The sequence below is a fragment of the Poeciliopsis prolifica genome, unplaced genomic scaffold (assembly GCF_027474105.1).
Source record: "Poeciliopsis prolifica strain line A6 unplaced genomic scaffold, Auburn_PproV2 SCAFFOLD022, whole genome shotgun sequence".
In the NCBI taxonomy this organism is placed as follows: Eukaryota; Metazoa; Chordata; class Actinopteri; order Cyprinodontiformes; family Poeciliidae; genus Poeciliopsis; species Poeciliopsis prolifica.
The window spans coordinates 3,397,726-3,413,410 of NW_026562397.1; the positions used below are offsets into that span (position 1 = coordinate 3,397,726).

Consider the following 15,685-nt stretch of genomic DNA (forward strand, 5'->3'; position numbering starts at 1 on the left):
CTCAGAGGATGCAGCTGAGTTTGTACAAATGCTATGCTTATGACAAACTATTGACTTACTTCTAATTGTGCTCTTTCAAAATAAAGTTTTGTTTTTTTTGCTGGCTTAGAATTTACTAATCTTTAAAAGTGAACACATGTTTGCTGTTTGCAACAACAAAAATATTTCAGCATTTTAATCTTTCACTTCTGCTTCCGGCCTGAGACACAGTTGGTTGCATTGTTTTTTTATTATTATTATTATTATTATTATTATTATTATTATTATTATTATTATTAATCAGCATAGTTGTTTGTTTTGTTCACCATCTTGTCCTTTAGGATTTCACCATGCTTTAACTTTCTGCCCGTCTGAGCGTGCCCTTGTGTGTCCGAATCATAAGTGTGTTAACAAATTCCCCTTCTGCAGCAGAACGAGGCATCTTCACCCGTTGAAATTCACCTCTGAAAGAGAGAGGCGACTCCTGAGTCTAATCCAGGACCTAAGAAAGGTTCTTATCAGTTTTACGATGACTGTTCACAACGGATCAAAAGTGGCTCACTAGAGTTTATTCTTCCTTTCGTTTTTTTCCCTTGCAATCTTTTGTCTTGACGTTATGTCAGGTATTTAAAGCTCCAAACTATGTGTGAAACCTTGAGCTTATGTTTCAGATAGAGAGTGTGGACAGGCATTCTGATTGAATCAGTTAAGCCTGGAAGATTATTATGTGAATACATGTTTGCAGACAGAAAAATGTCTTCAAATCACAGAATATTTGAATTCTGGCTTCAAACTCTGTGTTGAACTGTAAATTTAGTTCACCATATAAAAATAAAAACATACATATAACAATAATAATAAAAAGGAGAAGAAGCGTCATCCTTCAAAGAAGCTTATTAAGCTTTTTTCAAGGCAATTCAAGAAAAATTGAATTGTCTCTTGTCCTTTCAAAACAGAAGGACAGGGTTAGCAAAATTCAGTTAGCAAATCTGTTTGCTGTCTAACTATTCTATGAAACATTCTAAAACGTGAACAGGTTAGTTTTATATAATATCAGACAAAAAGGGGGGGAAAGAGGTTTTATGTCTTTTTATACGATAAATGCTAGTAGCGTCGCAGAAACGGAAAAAAAAGGCCCGTTTATTTCTGAGTGTGGCTTTTGTCACAACAAGGAAGCTTCAGGATGAGGGCTGACTGTGGAATGGGGTGGGGGGGCGGATAGTGTCAGAATCCACCCACAAACTATTTTCATTGAATAGTTGGTGGGTGGATGGTCCCTCATCGAACCAAAGCGTCCCGGAGCGAGTGCAGCCTGTCTACCCACTGTCTCTGACGGCGCACGCCACGAGAAGCCATGGCACTAAATCACTGAGATGATATCTGTCAAATTTTCAGCTTTAAAACTGCAGGAGTGAAAGTGGAAATTCGGAATGTATGAGAAGAATTATTCAACCAATGTTGTGGATAAAGGCTGATGGAGACAGAAAGCTTTTTAAGACACTGTTCTCTACATGTCGTACCGTTGATGTCTCTTTATTACTCAAGGTTAATGTCTAATTTCTGTGAATAGTTTTACAATTGAAGGAATCGTGCAATCTGCCTTCTGCCAAGAAATCGGACTTTCATCCAGGAGTTGGCAAGCTGCTGCAAAGAATTAAGATGAAATTTAAAAATTAGCGAGTTTGTTCGTTTTTTTTTTAAAATAAATGCTGAATTAATTACAGACAACATGCTAGTGATGGTCCACATGCTATTGACAGTATTCACGCTAACATTAGCATTTCGGCAAATGTAGCTGATTTGTGAATTTTAACATACTGAATGGTGCACATCCAGGTTAGTTAACATTCTTGTGATTCTCCACATGATATTAATTACATTGCAGCTTTCTTTAGCATTGATGCTCATTTTTAGCATCAGAACGCTGGGTCCAAACTGACAGGCACACTTTGGCAGGCCACAGGTAAATTTCTGCAGGAATTTTCTAGTTTGTTCCTGATACTCAGTACCTTGTTTCAGCTGTGGCTGGTGTTAAAGCACTTAATAAACAAAGTTGTTGTTGATGATGATGATGTTTCTTTTAGTTTCAAATCAAAAACACAAAACCCAGAGGTTTGGTAAGGAGTGTCAGCAAACAACATTAGCACTGTTATCAGGACCAGAATCAATGGTTTCACTGTGCATATCAAGGCATGTTAAGGTGAGATTGGTGGTTTTTTTTCCTCTTTTTCAAATAAACCGATCAGTTTAAAGGGGTCATATGTATTCTGGGATTTTTGCTATGCACTGTGTTTGTGTGAGTACTTTGGTGCCACTGTGATTTGTCAATTCTGTACTAAAGAAAATAAATTGTTTCTTTTAATTATAAGAAACTGTTTCATGATGTAATAGTACACAATAGCAGTCACAATTATCATCCAGTACGACATAAATATCATTATTAGATCTTATTTATGAATGTTGCATTATGAGCTACAGCATATATAAATATTTCTTCCTTTTTTACAGATTGTTTTTTTCTCAAGACAGTGGCAGAAACTGGCCTCCATACAATTCGCAACGGTTCCCTGTGTTTTTTGGCCTTTACGCGCCACATAGATAACGTGTTGCGTCACCACCAGCGTGCTGCGTTCACGGGTTCGTAACTATAGAAACTCGCTGGTCGCGCCGCCGCCCGGTCACATGCTTTGTGGTCGCCGTTTTTAGCTGAAGAACGCTCGGCCGGGAAGCAGTGATGGACCGCTGGAAGGGCAGAGTGGCTCTGGTGACCGGAGCTTCGGTCGGGATTGGAGCGGCTACAGCGAAGGAGCTGGTCCGGTTCGGCATGAAGGTGGTGGGCTGCGCGAGGGACGTAGAGAAAATAAAGGTTCGTGTCACGCTCAACTTTATTGCAACACTGTTCAGCGCTAACCATCTTAGATAAGGTGAAGAGTGGGCATGTCAAGTGGATCACAAATGAAGTACAAATCCCCAACTTCCTCCAGTGGTCCAATAAAAAACTAATGGTCTGTGTGTATGGAGAGTGAAGAGTGCCAAATTCCCATGAATAAATTACTTGTGGAATAATGATTTGCTTGTAGCGTTTGTTTTTTTAAAACTGGAAATAATTATGGAAATCGTTTCTTACATGAAGCGACCAATCGACCAACGTTGTTTGAATAGCACGTTTCAGCAACAAGGCAGTTCAGAGCGCTTCGCATCATAAAAAACGCGAAAATAAAAAGTCGTGGAAACATCGTGCAAGTCGACGGTTCAGAAACCAGTGACAAGCGTTGCATTTAGAGAGTCGAGATCATCAATACACATTAATATCGACAGTACATGTCGATAGCATGTGCTACTGTAATAGTACATGCTATCGAATTAAATGTGTAATTTTTATATTAAAAAAAGACATAATTGTTTCATGATTTTATCACATATCCCATGTTCCTGGGTCAACTTCACCCGTCAAAATCAGTGGGCGGGATTAGGGAAGCCAGACGTCTCATTGGCTACTTCCGACAGGAAGTCAAGTGGAACCTCTTTCACGTTTGCCGTGACTTTGAGGTCAATAGCTTCACCCGGAAGAACAGAAATAACTTCAATACTATAATAAATGAATACGTTTAGGAATGTTAACCGTGTCGGCTAGCACTGATCCTGCCTGAAGTCTGTGGCAGCTTCAGGCAGTGAGCGCACTTGTTATTCTGTTGCAGACCAAAACAGACACATAAAGGCCAGAGCTGCTCAGCCTGAATTCGTAGCAAATACATTGCAAAAATGTATTATTTCTGCACTTTGACTGGAAATAAGAATTTAAGCATCCCTAATCCCACCTCCCGAGTTTGATGGGTGAAGCTAAAGGTTTCATTGAATAACTTCATTAAATATGTATGAGTGAAAATGTATTAAATCATGACATGGTTATGTCCAGTTTTTAAAACGTAATCAATGCATGTAATTGCAACTTGTATAATTTAATTCTGTATTTAATAAATAATTTCTATGTATTTTCCTGTTTTAATAAATTAATGACACATTTGAATAACTTTCATTAGCCATTAATCTAATTACAGTTTGACACGCTTCACCCTCTTTCCAACACCAAACCTCCAGCCGTTTGCCCAGAAGCCCTTTAAAATTAAGACTTGAGATTCATCACAAGACTTTCTTGTGACTGTATTCATCCTCAGTTCTTCTCAAATCTGCTTCTGCACAATGAAAAGAAGAGCCTGCAGCTGTCTGTGTGAACTCAGTTTAATTAGACGCTGGGCGTAAAAACCCCAGAGTTGATTTTATCTGGCCTTTTCAGTATTTGCAATTTTGAAAACATAGGAAAACATAATAAATCTGGGCTGTATTTCCCCAGGCAGTTGCGGTCACCGATGAGAACGATGTGGCCCTCTGCCCAGGGCTACATCTGATGGTGGCAAACAGAAATGAATGGTATCCGTATCTCCACCGAACAAGTGTTTAATAGCTTTTTGTGTTGGAAAAAATATGACCATGATTCTTAGGATTACCAGCGTCTAACTGTGCCCTAGAGAAAAGATAAATCAACACAGATTTTCTTAATTTCAGGTCATCAGTGAGGACTCTCACTATGTCACATTGTCAGTTACTCGGGAAAAAAAAAAAGAAAAATCCTGTATTAGCTAAAATTGGACATGGCAGATCAGCCTTTTATGAAGATTGTTGATCAGCCAGAAAACTGCAATCGGTGCTTCCCGACTAAAGACTCATTTCACCACTGAAGGACTTCCTGACTGTTCAAAATAGAAAGTGATTTTATTTGACTTTATTCAAATCAAATAAAGTTTCGATTTTAATTTTATTTCACACATGTGGAAGTGGGTTGATGGGGTTAAACGTTTCAGTCACGTAAGAGCAGCATCTCTCAAAAATAATAACAATAATAATATTAATCAAGTTGAAGTAAAAAGTAGTTGTGTGAAAAAGGTGAGTGCAGTAAAAGTTAAGAAAAAAAGTGTCGAAGTGATTGTGTGATTCTCATGTGTGATTTTTGTGCCTCTTCAACACAATGAGAAATTATATAAAACCAATTTTTGTCTTTGAAAACATGCAAAACAGCATTTCCGATGCTTTTTGTTTTTTTTTTCATGGTTGTGCCGATAAATCCCTCCCATTCTCCTGATTTGGTAATTTTGGGAGAATGGTGATTGGTCGATGCTTACATGGGAAGCAAATACCATCCAAAAATCCAAAAATCAACTGCTAAGATTTGAGTGACAGACCAGCCCGTCAGGTCATGTCTGCATGTTTGCATTATAATAATAATAATAATCAACAATAGTGACCCTGCTGTTGCCAACTCAGCGACTTTCCTGCAATAATCAACAATTTGATATGTAATGACGGCAAAAGTTGTTGACTGTGTGTTCTTTGACCGTGTATTTTTGTGATGTAAAAACACAAAAATACACATAAATCACAAAGTTGATTAATTGATTTTGATTAGATTAGATTTTGATTTTAACTTTATTTCAGACAATAAAATCTTTAACGGCCAAAATCAGAATCTGCAGGTCAGGTTTTTTAAAAATTGGTATCGGTACACCTCTGGGTTTTTGGGGGTGGGGGGTTTGCATAGGAAGCACTTTAAATCAGAAGTTATTGTATATAATATATTGTATGACAAGCCTGCCAGAGAAACTTCCATAAATTTTCTTGAATTTAGCTGACCACTGATGGCACAGCTTTGAAGTTCTTTTAAATGCACCAGTGAAGTTACTGAAATAAAGAAGTTTTATTGCAGTAAAACATTTAAAGTGATGATTTTTTCTGGGTTTTTATTTTGTTTGTTTGGGGTTGTTTTTCTTTTTACTCTCAGAGCCTGGCTGCAGAGTGTCAGAGTGCCGGCTACGGCGGCGTGTTGATCCCGTTCAAGTGCGACCTGACCAACGTGGACGAGATCCAGTCCATGTTCGCGGACATCAAGGCGCAGCACGACGGCGTGGACGTCTGCATCAACAACGCCGGCCTGGCTCACCCCGAGCCTCTGCTGAGCGGCAAAACCAGCGCCTGGAAGAACATGCTGGACGTGAGGATGGTTCTGATCCGCCTGGATCAGAGGGAAGTTTGGCTGCTGATTCCACGTCCAAGTTTTTCATTTATTTACTTTTTTCTCACAATTTCTCAGGTTAACATTGTAGCACTGAGCATCTGCACTCGTGAAGCGTACCAGTCAATGAAGGAAAGGAAAATTGACGACGGACACATCATCAACTTAAACAGGTAAGGTTTTAGCTCATAACGATAGCGATGACAATAATCTTCCAAAATGGAGACGGGCATCAATAACCTCATCTGTATCTAACCGGACTTTTCGAGGAATGTTTGAGCGAATAGAAACGAACTCAAAGTAGTGGATGATGAGGAGAATTGACGCGTTTTCAAAATAATTTCAAATAAGGAATCTGATCAGCCTGATTTATGTTCAGCGTTCTTTATGAGGTTGTTGAGCCTTTTTGCTTTGTTTACTCTGATGCTGCTAAATCAATACACAATGTTTTTGCCAAACACTGGAGAACTTGAGCTTCTCCTGTAAGTGAAGTCTGCTGAGTCTCTTCCTGTAGACGGCTTCACTGTTGAGTCTTTTCTCCCTTTCACACGGTCTCCCTTCAGTGATGATTCTCTTCTCTCTATAAAAGCAAGATTTATGGCCTGTTGGATTTATATCAAGATCAAGTTACACACAGTTTAAGTTACTAATTAGTAGATTTGATACTAATATTTGCATTGGCCCCCATATTGTAGAACATTCAAGATCTGTTCAGTCTTGTTCCATGCTTCAAGCTCTGAGCGACATCACGCTTTATTATTTGTTTTACGTCTTATTTAAAATTCCTAATTGCACTTTATGAACCATTTGAAAAAAGTTTTGTTGCTGTTTATTTGTTATTTTTTGACACGTTTGAACTTTGTCAGTTTTGACAGTTTCAGGTCCTTCATTAGTTATACTCTTGGTTACTCCATCTGAGCAGATTATAGTTGTGTTGTCTTCACACGTCTGACCCGACTTGTGAAGCTGTTCGTGTCTCAAGTGCGCTGTGCTGGTGTAGAGTTATCAAATACATTTATAATTCAGCACATTTATGTGTCAGATATCGGTATCAGCATCGGAAGTGGAAAAAAGTGACTTGTTGAGAGGTGACTTCTGATCACAAGTAGTGTTTCCGATTGATGAAAAATGCACGGCACACTTTTCAGATTATTTCTTAGAATTTTTGACAATCATTTATAATTTTTTACTGAATTTACATGTAAATTCCAATAAAATGCATTTAAGTTTTATTGTAGTGTTTAAAAAAATGGGGGGAATGTAAAAGGCGTTTCAACTTTACAAGGAATTCCACAATCTAGAGATATTACATTCAGAATTTAGTTCAAATTGAAATAAAAAATAATAAGAAGAATGTACTAATCCCAATGGAGCTTGGATTGTTTTTGCTTCCAACAAACCCGTCACTTGAGGGTGGAAAAATAAGACAAACAAGAGTATTTTCCAAAATAGGACCCTGACCTTATGCGTTACGAATGAAAAGCTGCCCCGCCGTTCCTGTCTGTTTGAAATGACGTTGGCTCATTAAGCTTCCATCTTCTATTGCAGCATGTGTGGACACCGTGTTCTTCCCAACGCTGATATCCATTTCTACACGGGAACCAAGTATGCCGTGACCGCTCTGACCGAGGGCCTGAGGCAGGAGCTGCGAGACGCCAAGACCCACATCAGAGCCACAGTAAAGGCCCCGTCGCTCCCTGTGGGGATTTTAAAGCCGTGATTTATACTCATTGAATCGGGAGTGCATCATTAAAACCAAAGCAGATTCATCAGTTTAACCACAAAGTGTCACACGCTCTGTAAACCCACCCACCCCGGCCCGCCCCCGTGCTCTCCTCCAGGCGGGGATTCGGGTAACGCGCCGTGTACGGTGTGGTGCTCAACGCCGTTTCTCTCTCTGCAGTGCATCTCTCCCGGTTTAGTGGAGACGGAGTTCGCTCCGCGCCTCTACAGCCTAAACGCAGAGAAAGCTGCCTCGGTTTACTCCTATTATAAAGTACGAGAGCTACCGTCGAGTGGGATTATTTTGTTACACTTCTGGGGAACTGAAGTGACTAAACTGTTTTTTCGTCCCCCCTCCAGGCTCTGGAAGCAATAGACGTCGCTAATGCTATCGTATACGTCCTAAGCGCTCCTCCTCATGTGCAGGTTGTTTATTCTTCTTTGATGTTGTTTTTTGTCCTGCTTGACACAATTTTAAATGACTTTTTCTCTGTGTTATTTTTTTATTTTTTTTTCTGGTTCAGATCGGAGACATTCAGATGCGATCAGTTGAGCAAGTGTCGTAGAGCTGCTGAACTTCTACGCTAAAGCTTCACGTTCATTGTGTCTGTGGAATGAGTAAAACTAATAAATAACAGTATAACTAATAAAAGTCTGATTTAACAGGTAAAATCTGTTCCTTTTTTTTGTGTCAGTATTTTCCAAAAAAATAACAGTTTGTATTGGTAACGTGACGAAGTCGGGACGGTGCAGCTCAGGGTCCATTCTTCAGGAGTCGTAACCTTCATGTTTTAGATGTTTCTCTAGTTCAGCATAACTGAGTGTGATGATTGGCTCACTGCAGAAGTTCATGACATACTGAGACAGGAGTTTCTGCTATGACTTCAGCTGTGTTTGAGCAGGGCCACATCTACAATATCCAGGGTCTGGAGTTAGGGTTCCTCCTCCCCCAACAGCTTCTGGCTGGGGGACCCCTCACCCTACCATATCCTTTTTTTTAATTATTATTATTATTTGTATTAATTCACCAATTTGTGCATACAAAACAAAAAAAAATCCTAACACTATTGATCTACAAATGAACAAGCAGCAAATTAGGTAAGAGAACAAACAATAACAATCAAAAGGGAAACCCCCTTTTCAAACCCACACACAAAATAAGTAAAGAAACATCAACTTTATAATGTTTTTTATTCATTACTGCAGTAGATTAGCTTGAATGCTGATTCATCTCTTTTAGTCGGACAAGAGTGCCATCTTTTTGCACTTGCTACGCTAGTTTGAGCAGCATAGCAGCTTTATGAATTTGGTAGCCAATCAGAAAAATGAGTGTATCTATTTACGTGCAAGTTAGAGAATCTGTAACATTTTCATTTTGGTGTCCCCAGCGACCAGATTTAGATTTAGTAGGATAACAGTTTGTGATAAAACCCAACAAATGTAGAAAGTCCAACTTCTCTACTAGATTGTAACGTCCTGACAGCATGGTGGTACTTGGAAAAAGTTAGTATTCATTGGTGCTTGTTAAACTCTGAAGAATTCTTCCATCCATCCATTTTCTTATATCTTTGACCCTAGTGGGGTCAGCAGGGGTGCTGGTGCCCATCTTCAGCGGGACGTTTCGGGCGATAGGCCGGGTCACCCTGGACGGGTCGCCAATCCATTGCTGCTTAAGAATTCTTGTTCTAAAAGAATGATGCAGACTGAAGGTGGTAATGTTTTTGACCTTTATATAACCTTTGACAGAGAGAGAACGTCTATGCGCAAATTTCAATGACTAAAATAAACTATTATTCTTGTTTTTCCAGATGATTTTAGAACCTGATCTAAATATCGTTCAAACTTTGTCCACAAACTTTATTACCGTGATAACAGCCTTCTCCATTTCCTGTCCAAACAGTGAAATGAATAAAGGGAAAGGTGGTCAAACTAACGTGTTATGGAGTCTTGCTGCATTCGGTTTATCTCTAAAGTGGGAGAGCATGAACAGCATGGCGCCAAAGCTGAGTTTCAGGTGACGGTCCATTTTCAGATATAGATATTTCACAGCTTCTTGAGTTTCAGTGGTTTAATAATTTTAAAAACTGATAGAAGTTGTCCGGTCAGGGGAATTTCAACATACATTATCCATGGCAGCCATATTGGATATGGATATGGACAAAATGGGACTTTCCCATGTAGATATCCTGGGAATTCAGGGTGGATTGTCGTTTTTCTGGCTGGGATATCTCAAACCTTAACTATGCAAAACTTTTAGGTGGCTGGAATTTGTTTAGCATTCCAAGCTCTTGATTTACCTTTTTTTTTTTTTTTTTTTGCTTTTTGTTCACCGAAACTGATCCATACAGTTAACTTCAAGTCAGAACTTCAATCAGAGCGAGTCATACTTTGTTTCTGACATATTTAGAACAGCTGGGCAAAGTGCTGTAGAAAGCACAAAAACAATAATAGTAAACAAATATGAACTTCAATAAAAAAAACAAATAAAACATAACTAGACCGGACAGAAAGATTGAACAGTAACAGGAAAAACATCTTCAACTTGAACTAAAAGCCAGTGGCCTGTGGGGTTTCAATGATCGCCAGTCTGTGCAGGTTGTCCTTCAACTCGAGTTGCAGATCGAACTCCACGCCGGTAGGGGGCGGTAATGCGCTCACTCTTATATCGCCGTTAAAAAAAAACTCCAGAGGACTCTGCAGTTTATGAATTGTTTTGGTTGGGAGACGTGTTTGGTGAGAGTCTTATTTTCGAGCCTCGGACGCTTCAGCCGTCGCAGTGACGATGTGTTCGTCTCAGGCCCTCAGAGAGTTCATCAGAGACAGGCTGGTCGCCGCTGCGGAGGAAATCTTCTCGGAGTTTGAGAAGCACATCATCCCGTATCAGGAAAACGCCAGGCTGCTGGACGCCTACTGGAAACCGCGAGTGACGCTGCGCAGATTGAGTATGGGCGCGAATTTCAACTTTCTTACATATTAAAAGGGTATTTTTAATACGTGGGGAAAGTCACGGTAACGAGCACGCGAGGGTAAAATCTTTGAATCCCGGGGAGCGCGTGAGTTCACCAGTAATGCTCGCTTTCAGAATAAGAGCTGTGTCGTGGTTCCTTTGCGTTTCAGTGTGTCGATATAGACATAGTGTTCAATTTGAAACTAATGGCACGAAATTAGTTCAAAACCCAGCCATCAAAACGCTCCATGGTTACGGGTTGGCTCGCGGTAAAACTGACCCGGATGACGGCGCGCGGCATCTTTATGGAAAACAGCAGTTTGCTTCTTGGTGACTTGAAAACGCGTCTTCAACGAAGCTTTGTGTTCAAATCAAATCGAAATCAATGAGGGATTGAGGACGCGACCACTGAGTTAAATACGTCTTCAAGTCAAACTATCAACAAAATATCCCTATCACTCAGGTTAGTGTGATTAGGATATCTTCGTTTTTTTCCCCCTGGATGAATGAAATCTGAATTTAAATGTTGCTTTTAGAAATTTCATTTTGTTTCAAGTCTTCTGAAGCTTATAAGTGTGTCTTGGCCTGTCGCAATAATTTCACTGGACGATAAATTGCCCCAGTAATTATCGCAACAAACGATAATATCGTCGTCTTTGAGTTCACTTCCAACAATAATGGCATAATAATGCAAGCTGGCCCTCTCAAAGTTCAACAAACTTTTAATTTTGTACAGGACTTGTCACACTGGGAACTGGTAGATATTTCTAAATGTATCCAACAACGTAAACTAACTTTTTGTTCTGATCGTCACCAGGTTCTCATCTTTTCTCGTCTTCACGGTCGTCGTTCCTTGTCTTCCTCTCCCAGGCCTCCCGCAGCAGCATGTCAGCGTGGCGGAGGAGGATTCTGCCGGGCGGCCGGCCAGTGACAGGGGGACGAGCTGCAGCCAGGACCGGGAGGAACCACGACCTCCACGGATGAAACACGAAGAGGAGGACTGCTGCGGCGCCCGTGAGGAAGAGGAAGCAGAGAAGAAGGAGGAGACGCACAGACACACACTGAGTGCTCGTTGTGAGGAAGGTGGGAGCACAGACTAGTCCGTTACGACTCTTCTACTGTGAAAACGCTATTCAGTATTTTTAGTGGACATATTTTCTGATCCCACCATTTGAACTGCGTTATTAAAGCTCTTCACTTTTGTAGAGGCTTGAAGTGCAATTAGGAATTTTAAATAGATAATAAAGCTTGATGTCAATCAAGCTAAAAAATGTGACACCAGTTTCCTGCTCGGACTGGTGGCAGTGGTCCTGACAAGGACTTTCAAAATCAAAGTCTTTAAAATGTAAAGCATCAGATCATTTTCCTGTGTTTGACAAGATTCTTAAATGGAAACTAATCCTTTCCACCAGACTCTCCTCCGTCTTTCAGTTGCTGTGTCTTTTTGCCGCTACAGACCTCCCACAGCATCGGCTCTGCGTGGAGGAGAGCGCTCCCACTGACCAGCTGCTCTGTGGCCAGGACAGGACCTGTACTGGCGTCGAGGAGGAGCCAGAACCTCCGCAAATCAAAGAGGAACAAGAGGAAATGACGCTGGAAGCGCAGGCGGAGACAAACAGATTCTTACCGACTCCTAGTTGCGAGGAAGGAGAGAGCTCTGTGTTGGAGCGAGGCGGCGATATTCTTCAGACCGGCGTAGGCAACTGGATCCAGCCTCTCGCCATGTTTGTACCCAAAGAGGAATCTTACGAAGGACGCGAAGCTGCACTTGCAGACGATATACAGATGGACCTCCCTCTGGTGCCGAGCTCTACGGTTGATGCGGGCACGCAGTCTTTTCGGTGTGGCTTTTGTGAGAAAACCTTTCCGTTTAGATGCCGACTGATCCGACACGTGGGCACCCACATGCGCAAATGCAAGTTTAGATGCGGCGTTGTTAAGAATTCGTTCAGCCAGAACAGCCGGCTGATCCGCCACAAGAAAACCAACGACTCCGGCGGAAAACCGCTCGGTCCACAGGTCGGCTCCTCGGCTTGCGCTCAGACCGAGCGACTCCTCTGCAAAACGTGTGGGAATCACTTCAGCAACGCCTACATCCTGAAGAGACACACGAGAGTCCACACAGGCGAGAAGCCGTTTGCCTGCGGCACGTGCGGAAAGTCCTTCGGTCGAAAGGACCACCTGCTGTACCACACGAGATCCCACACGGCCAAACCGCGAGAGCCGGTGCCGCCCGCCGACAAGCCGAAGGCCGTCAACGCCGTCAAGAAGTTGTATTCCTGCCAAACATGCGGGAAACGCTTCACGAGACACCGCTACTTCTTGCACCACAGCAAGAGTCACAGTCCGCTCGTCTGCAAGACCTGCGGGAGACAATTCAGACAGTTATCAGGACTGAAGCGACACGAGTCGACCCACTCTGCCCCCAGGAGGTTTCCCTGCAGCATCTGCGGGAAATCGCTGAGCAGAAGGGACCACTTGGTGCGCCACATGAAAGTCCACGCCAAGACAAAGCCCTTGCAACCTTTTTTGTTTGACGTAGCCAAATTTTGAGGGAAACACAGCAGCCAAGGGCTGGAACTGTTATTTTGTTTGATTGTGGTAATTTGGTCGTCCACATGAGATTCAGCACTGAATCTCAATCTCTTTTCTTGTCAGAGATTGAGAAGAGTAAATGAAGTGTAGTTTTCTGAACTAACCAGTCACAGTCCATTTAAAAAACCTGACCTACCAATTCCAGTATTGGCCAATACCAATTTCTTTTTGTCTGTAAAAGTGAAATCGGTGCACCCCCAGTGGAAATGAGTTTATTTCTGTCAGAGAAGCTGACTTCTACATTTGTTCTTATCTCTGCTGTCAATCAGCGCCTTGATGTTGAATTCAGCTGCTGGGATTGGCCGCTTTGCCAGCAGCAGCCAATAACATGTAAAGTAGTCTTAATGAAAGAAATGTTCCGAAATAATTTAGTTCAACCAAAATTTTTTTTCATTTGTGTAATCGACAGGTGTTTCACCAACAGCTTTCTTTTTTTCTTTCGAGAAACAACTTTGTTTTTCTCACTAAATTTAAGATGTTTTGGTTAAACTGTGTCTGTTTTCTGTATTCTTGTACTTGGGTAAGAAATACTATGAATGACAGTAGGAATGACTGAAATAAAACCCATTTGGAAGTATTTCCTGTCATGTTTCATTTCTATTTAGAAAAGAAGGCAAGGGGAGAAATTTGATTTAAAATTAGATCTGGAATCAAAACAACTGGAGATTTTATCGTAAAAACACAAAGTCGAAAGGTCCCAAAAACGTCAGACAGATGAATTTTAACTTTTGTCAGGTACAAAAATTTAAATTCAGGATGCTGGTAGATTTTCTTAGGACTCATTTTGTGACTTTGGTTTCAAAATGCTTTCTATCTAACTGACATATGTAAGAAAACATTATATATATATAGATATATATATTTTAAAAAAAGGCTTTTTAAAATTATCTATTGATGAAAAAAGTGAAAGAAGAATCAAAATCTGATCTGAGTCGTAGTGAAGAGGTAGCACCAGCAGGGGGCGGCACAAAATTTTATTCCTCAGCCTGTTCAAGTTGAATTGAACTGCAGGCTCCAGCTAAAACATCTCATTGGGTTTTTTTTGTTTTGTTTTGTTTTTTTTTCTCAAAAAAGAAAACTTTCCAGACACATTCCTGGAAAGGAAAATTACATGGAATAACAAAGTCAAAGTAAACATTATTTTTTGAAGCAGCAGCATTTGGAATACATTTTCTACTTCTAGAAAAATAAAATTTCTTGTGGGAATGAATGAAACGTGTCCAATATTTGTTTTAGCAAAACCGCCATGACAATTTTTGATGCTAAAATGAGTCAACTGCTGCAGCGCTTCACTCTATAAAGACGAGAGGCTGCTTCAGATTTCACAAAGTTGCTTTTTCTCAGCAGGTCGGTTAGTTTGTCGGTGAGTTCATGTCAACCCTATTGCTCGCTTCAGGGTTTGTTGGCCCTCTAACGGCACCAATCTGAAGCTTTCTTGTCGCATGTTTCTACTCTTTGCCATTTTGAGGAGTGACTCCACTAATTTGTGCCATATTTGTACCTCTGTGAAACAGGAAGCCTGACATTTAGTAAAAGATGCTTCAGTTATATTTGCTTGACAGAATTTGGTAGAATAGCCAGGATTTTATTCATCAGAGCAAATACAAAGTAAATCTCTTAGTCTTCTAAATACTTCTGCTTCAAAAATATTTGCTTTAACTTTGCCATTCCACATATTATTGTATCGAATCTATAGGAAAAGTTTTCTCTTATAGACGAGATACTTCTTAAAATGAAATACTAGCTTCGCCAAACGAATGAATTCAAATTAAAGCAGGTGTTGGATGTGAAAACCCGCTGAAGCTGCTCAGATCTGCGTTCAGTTTTCGTCTCATCCGTCCAAACGCCGGTCGACGTTCTGATCTTTATCATTCTTCTATCAGGCCAGCATGTTTTGATTTATTTATTTCTTTAAACTTCCCATGAAATTGAAATCTGTTCAGTCTCTTTCTGATTCTACAGCCCTGGGCTATTATGTCACAGGTCCCTTAATCACTCCTTGGTTTCCTAAAGCTTCTTGTAGCACCGCTATCACAAGTCGTACCAGCGGTTAAGGTCAAGGCGAGTCATTTTTCCAAACTGTTTAGAAAAGCGTTTTTGTTTGGGCTTCAATAAACCGGCAACGATATCACACAGCACAAAAAGATAGGTTTTGTATAAATGCTAAAATGCTCAAGTTGAGAAGTTTAAAATGCTACGTTACACTGTAATTCTGTTTTTATCTCCACTAGGCTCTTGAGTAGAACCACCTTTGGGTTTTTGGTGTCTAATAATAAATGGATGCACAGAGGGAGCCTCCATGGTGGAGGAGTTTGACCCTGGCCTTTCACTGCAGATGCTCTCCTTTCACTCCAGACATTCCTGTGGATAACATTGTG

The 15,685-nt window shown here is 40.7% G+C and overlaps 2 protein-coding genes across 2 annotated transcripts; both read left to right on the top strand.

Moving 5' to 3' along the window:
• The first annotated feature begins 2,610 nt into the window (after window positions 1-2,610).
• LOC129369856 (dehydrogenase/reductase SDR family member 11-like) lies at window positions 2,611-8,437 on the top strand. Its single transcript, XM_055045514.1, has 7 exons — window positions 2,611-2,845; window positions 5,813-6,022; window positions 6,122-6,216; window positions 7,592-7,721; window positions 7,947-8,039; window positions 8,126-8,191; window positions 8,290-8,437. Exons 1-7 carry the CDS (start codon window positions 2,714-2,716, stop codon window positions 8,329-8,331), a joined length of 768 nt encoding a protein of 255 aa, XP_054901489.1. The 5' UTR covers window positions 2,611-2,713; the 3' UTR covers window positions 8,332-8,437.
• A 2,008-nt stretch (window positions 8,438-10,445) lies between these two features.
• LOC129369854 (zinc finger and SCAN domain-containing protein 2-like) lies at window positions 10,446-13,884 on the top strand. Its single transcript, XM_055045513.1, has 3 exons — window positions 10,446-10,707; window positions 11,583-11,795; window positions 12,169-13,884. Exons 1-3 carry the CDS (start codon window positions 10,548-10,550, stop codon window positions 13,263-13,265), a joined length of 1,470 nt encoding a protein of 489 aa, XP_054901488.1. The 5' UTR covers window positions 10,446-10,547; the 3' UTR covers window positions 13,266-13,884.
• Window positions 13,885-15,685: the final 1,801 nt, after the last annotated feature.

What these genes read in the sequence shown, in the direction of transcription:
- LOC129369854 (XM_055045513.1), top strand. Translation starts at nt 10,548, where the DNA reads ATGTGTTCGTCTCAGGCCCTCAGAGAGTTCATCAGAGACAGGCTGGTC. An exon ending in AGTGACGCTGCGCAGATTGA is followed by an intron (nt 10,708 to 11,582) that starts GTATGGGCGCGA and finishes TTCCTCTCCCAG; the next exon opens with GCCTCCCGCAGCAGCATGTC. An exon ending in GAGTGCTCGTTGTGAGGAAG is followed by an intron (nt 11,796 to 12,168) that starts GTGGGAGCACAG and finishes TTGCCGCTACAG; the next exon opens with ACCTCCCACAGCATCGGCTC.
- LOC129369856 (XM_055045514.1), top strand. Translation starts at nt 2,714, where the DNA reads ATGGACCGCTGGAAGGGCAGAGTGGCTCTGGTGACCGGAGCTTCGGTC. An exon ending in CCTGGAAGAACATGCTGGAC is followed by an intron (nt 6,023 to 6,121) that starts GTGAGGATGGTT and finishes ACAATTTCTCAG; the next exon opens with GTTAACATTGTAGCACTGAG. An exon ending in GCGCTCCTCCTCATGTGCAG is followed by an intron (nt 8,192 to 8,289) that starts GTTGTTTATTCT and finishes TTTCTGGTTCAG; the next exon opens with ATCGGAGACATTCAGATGCG.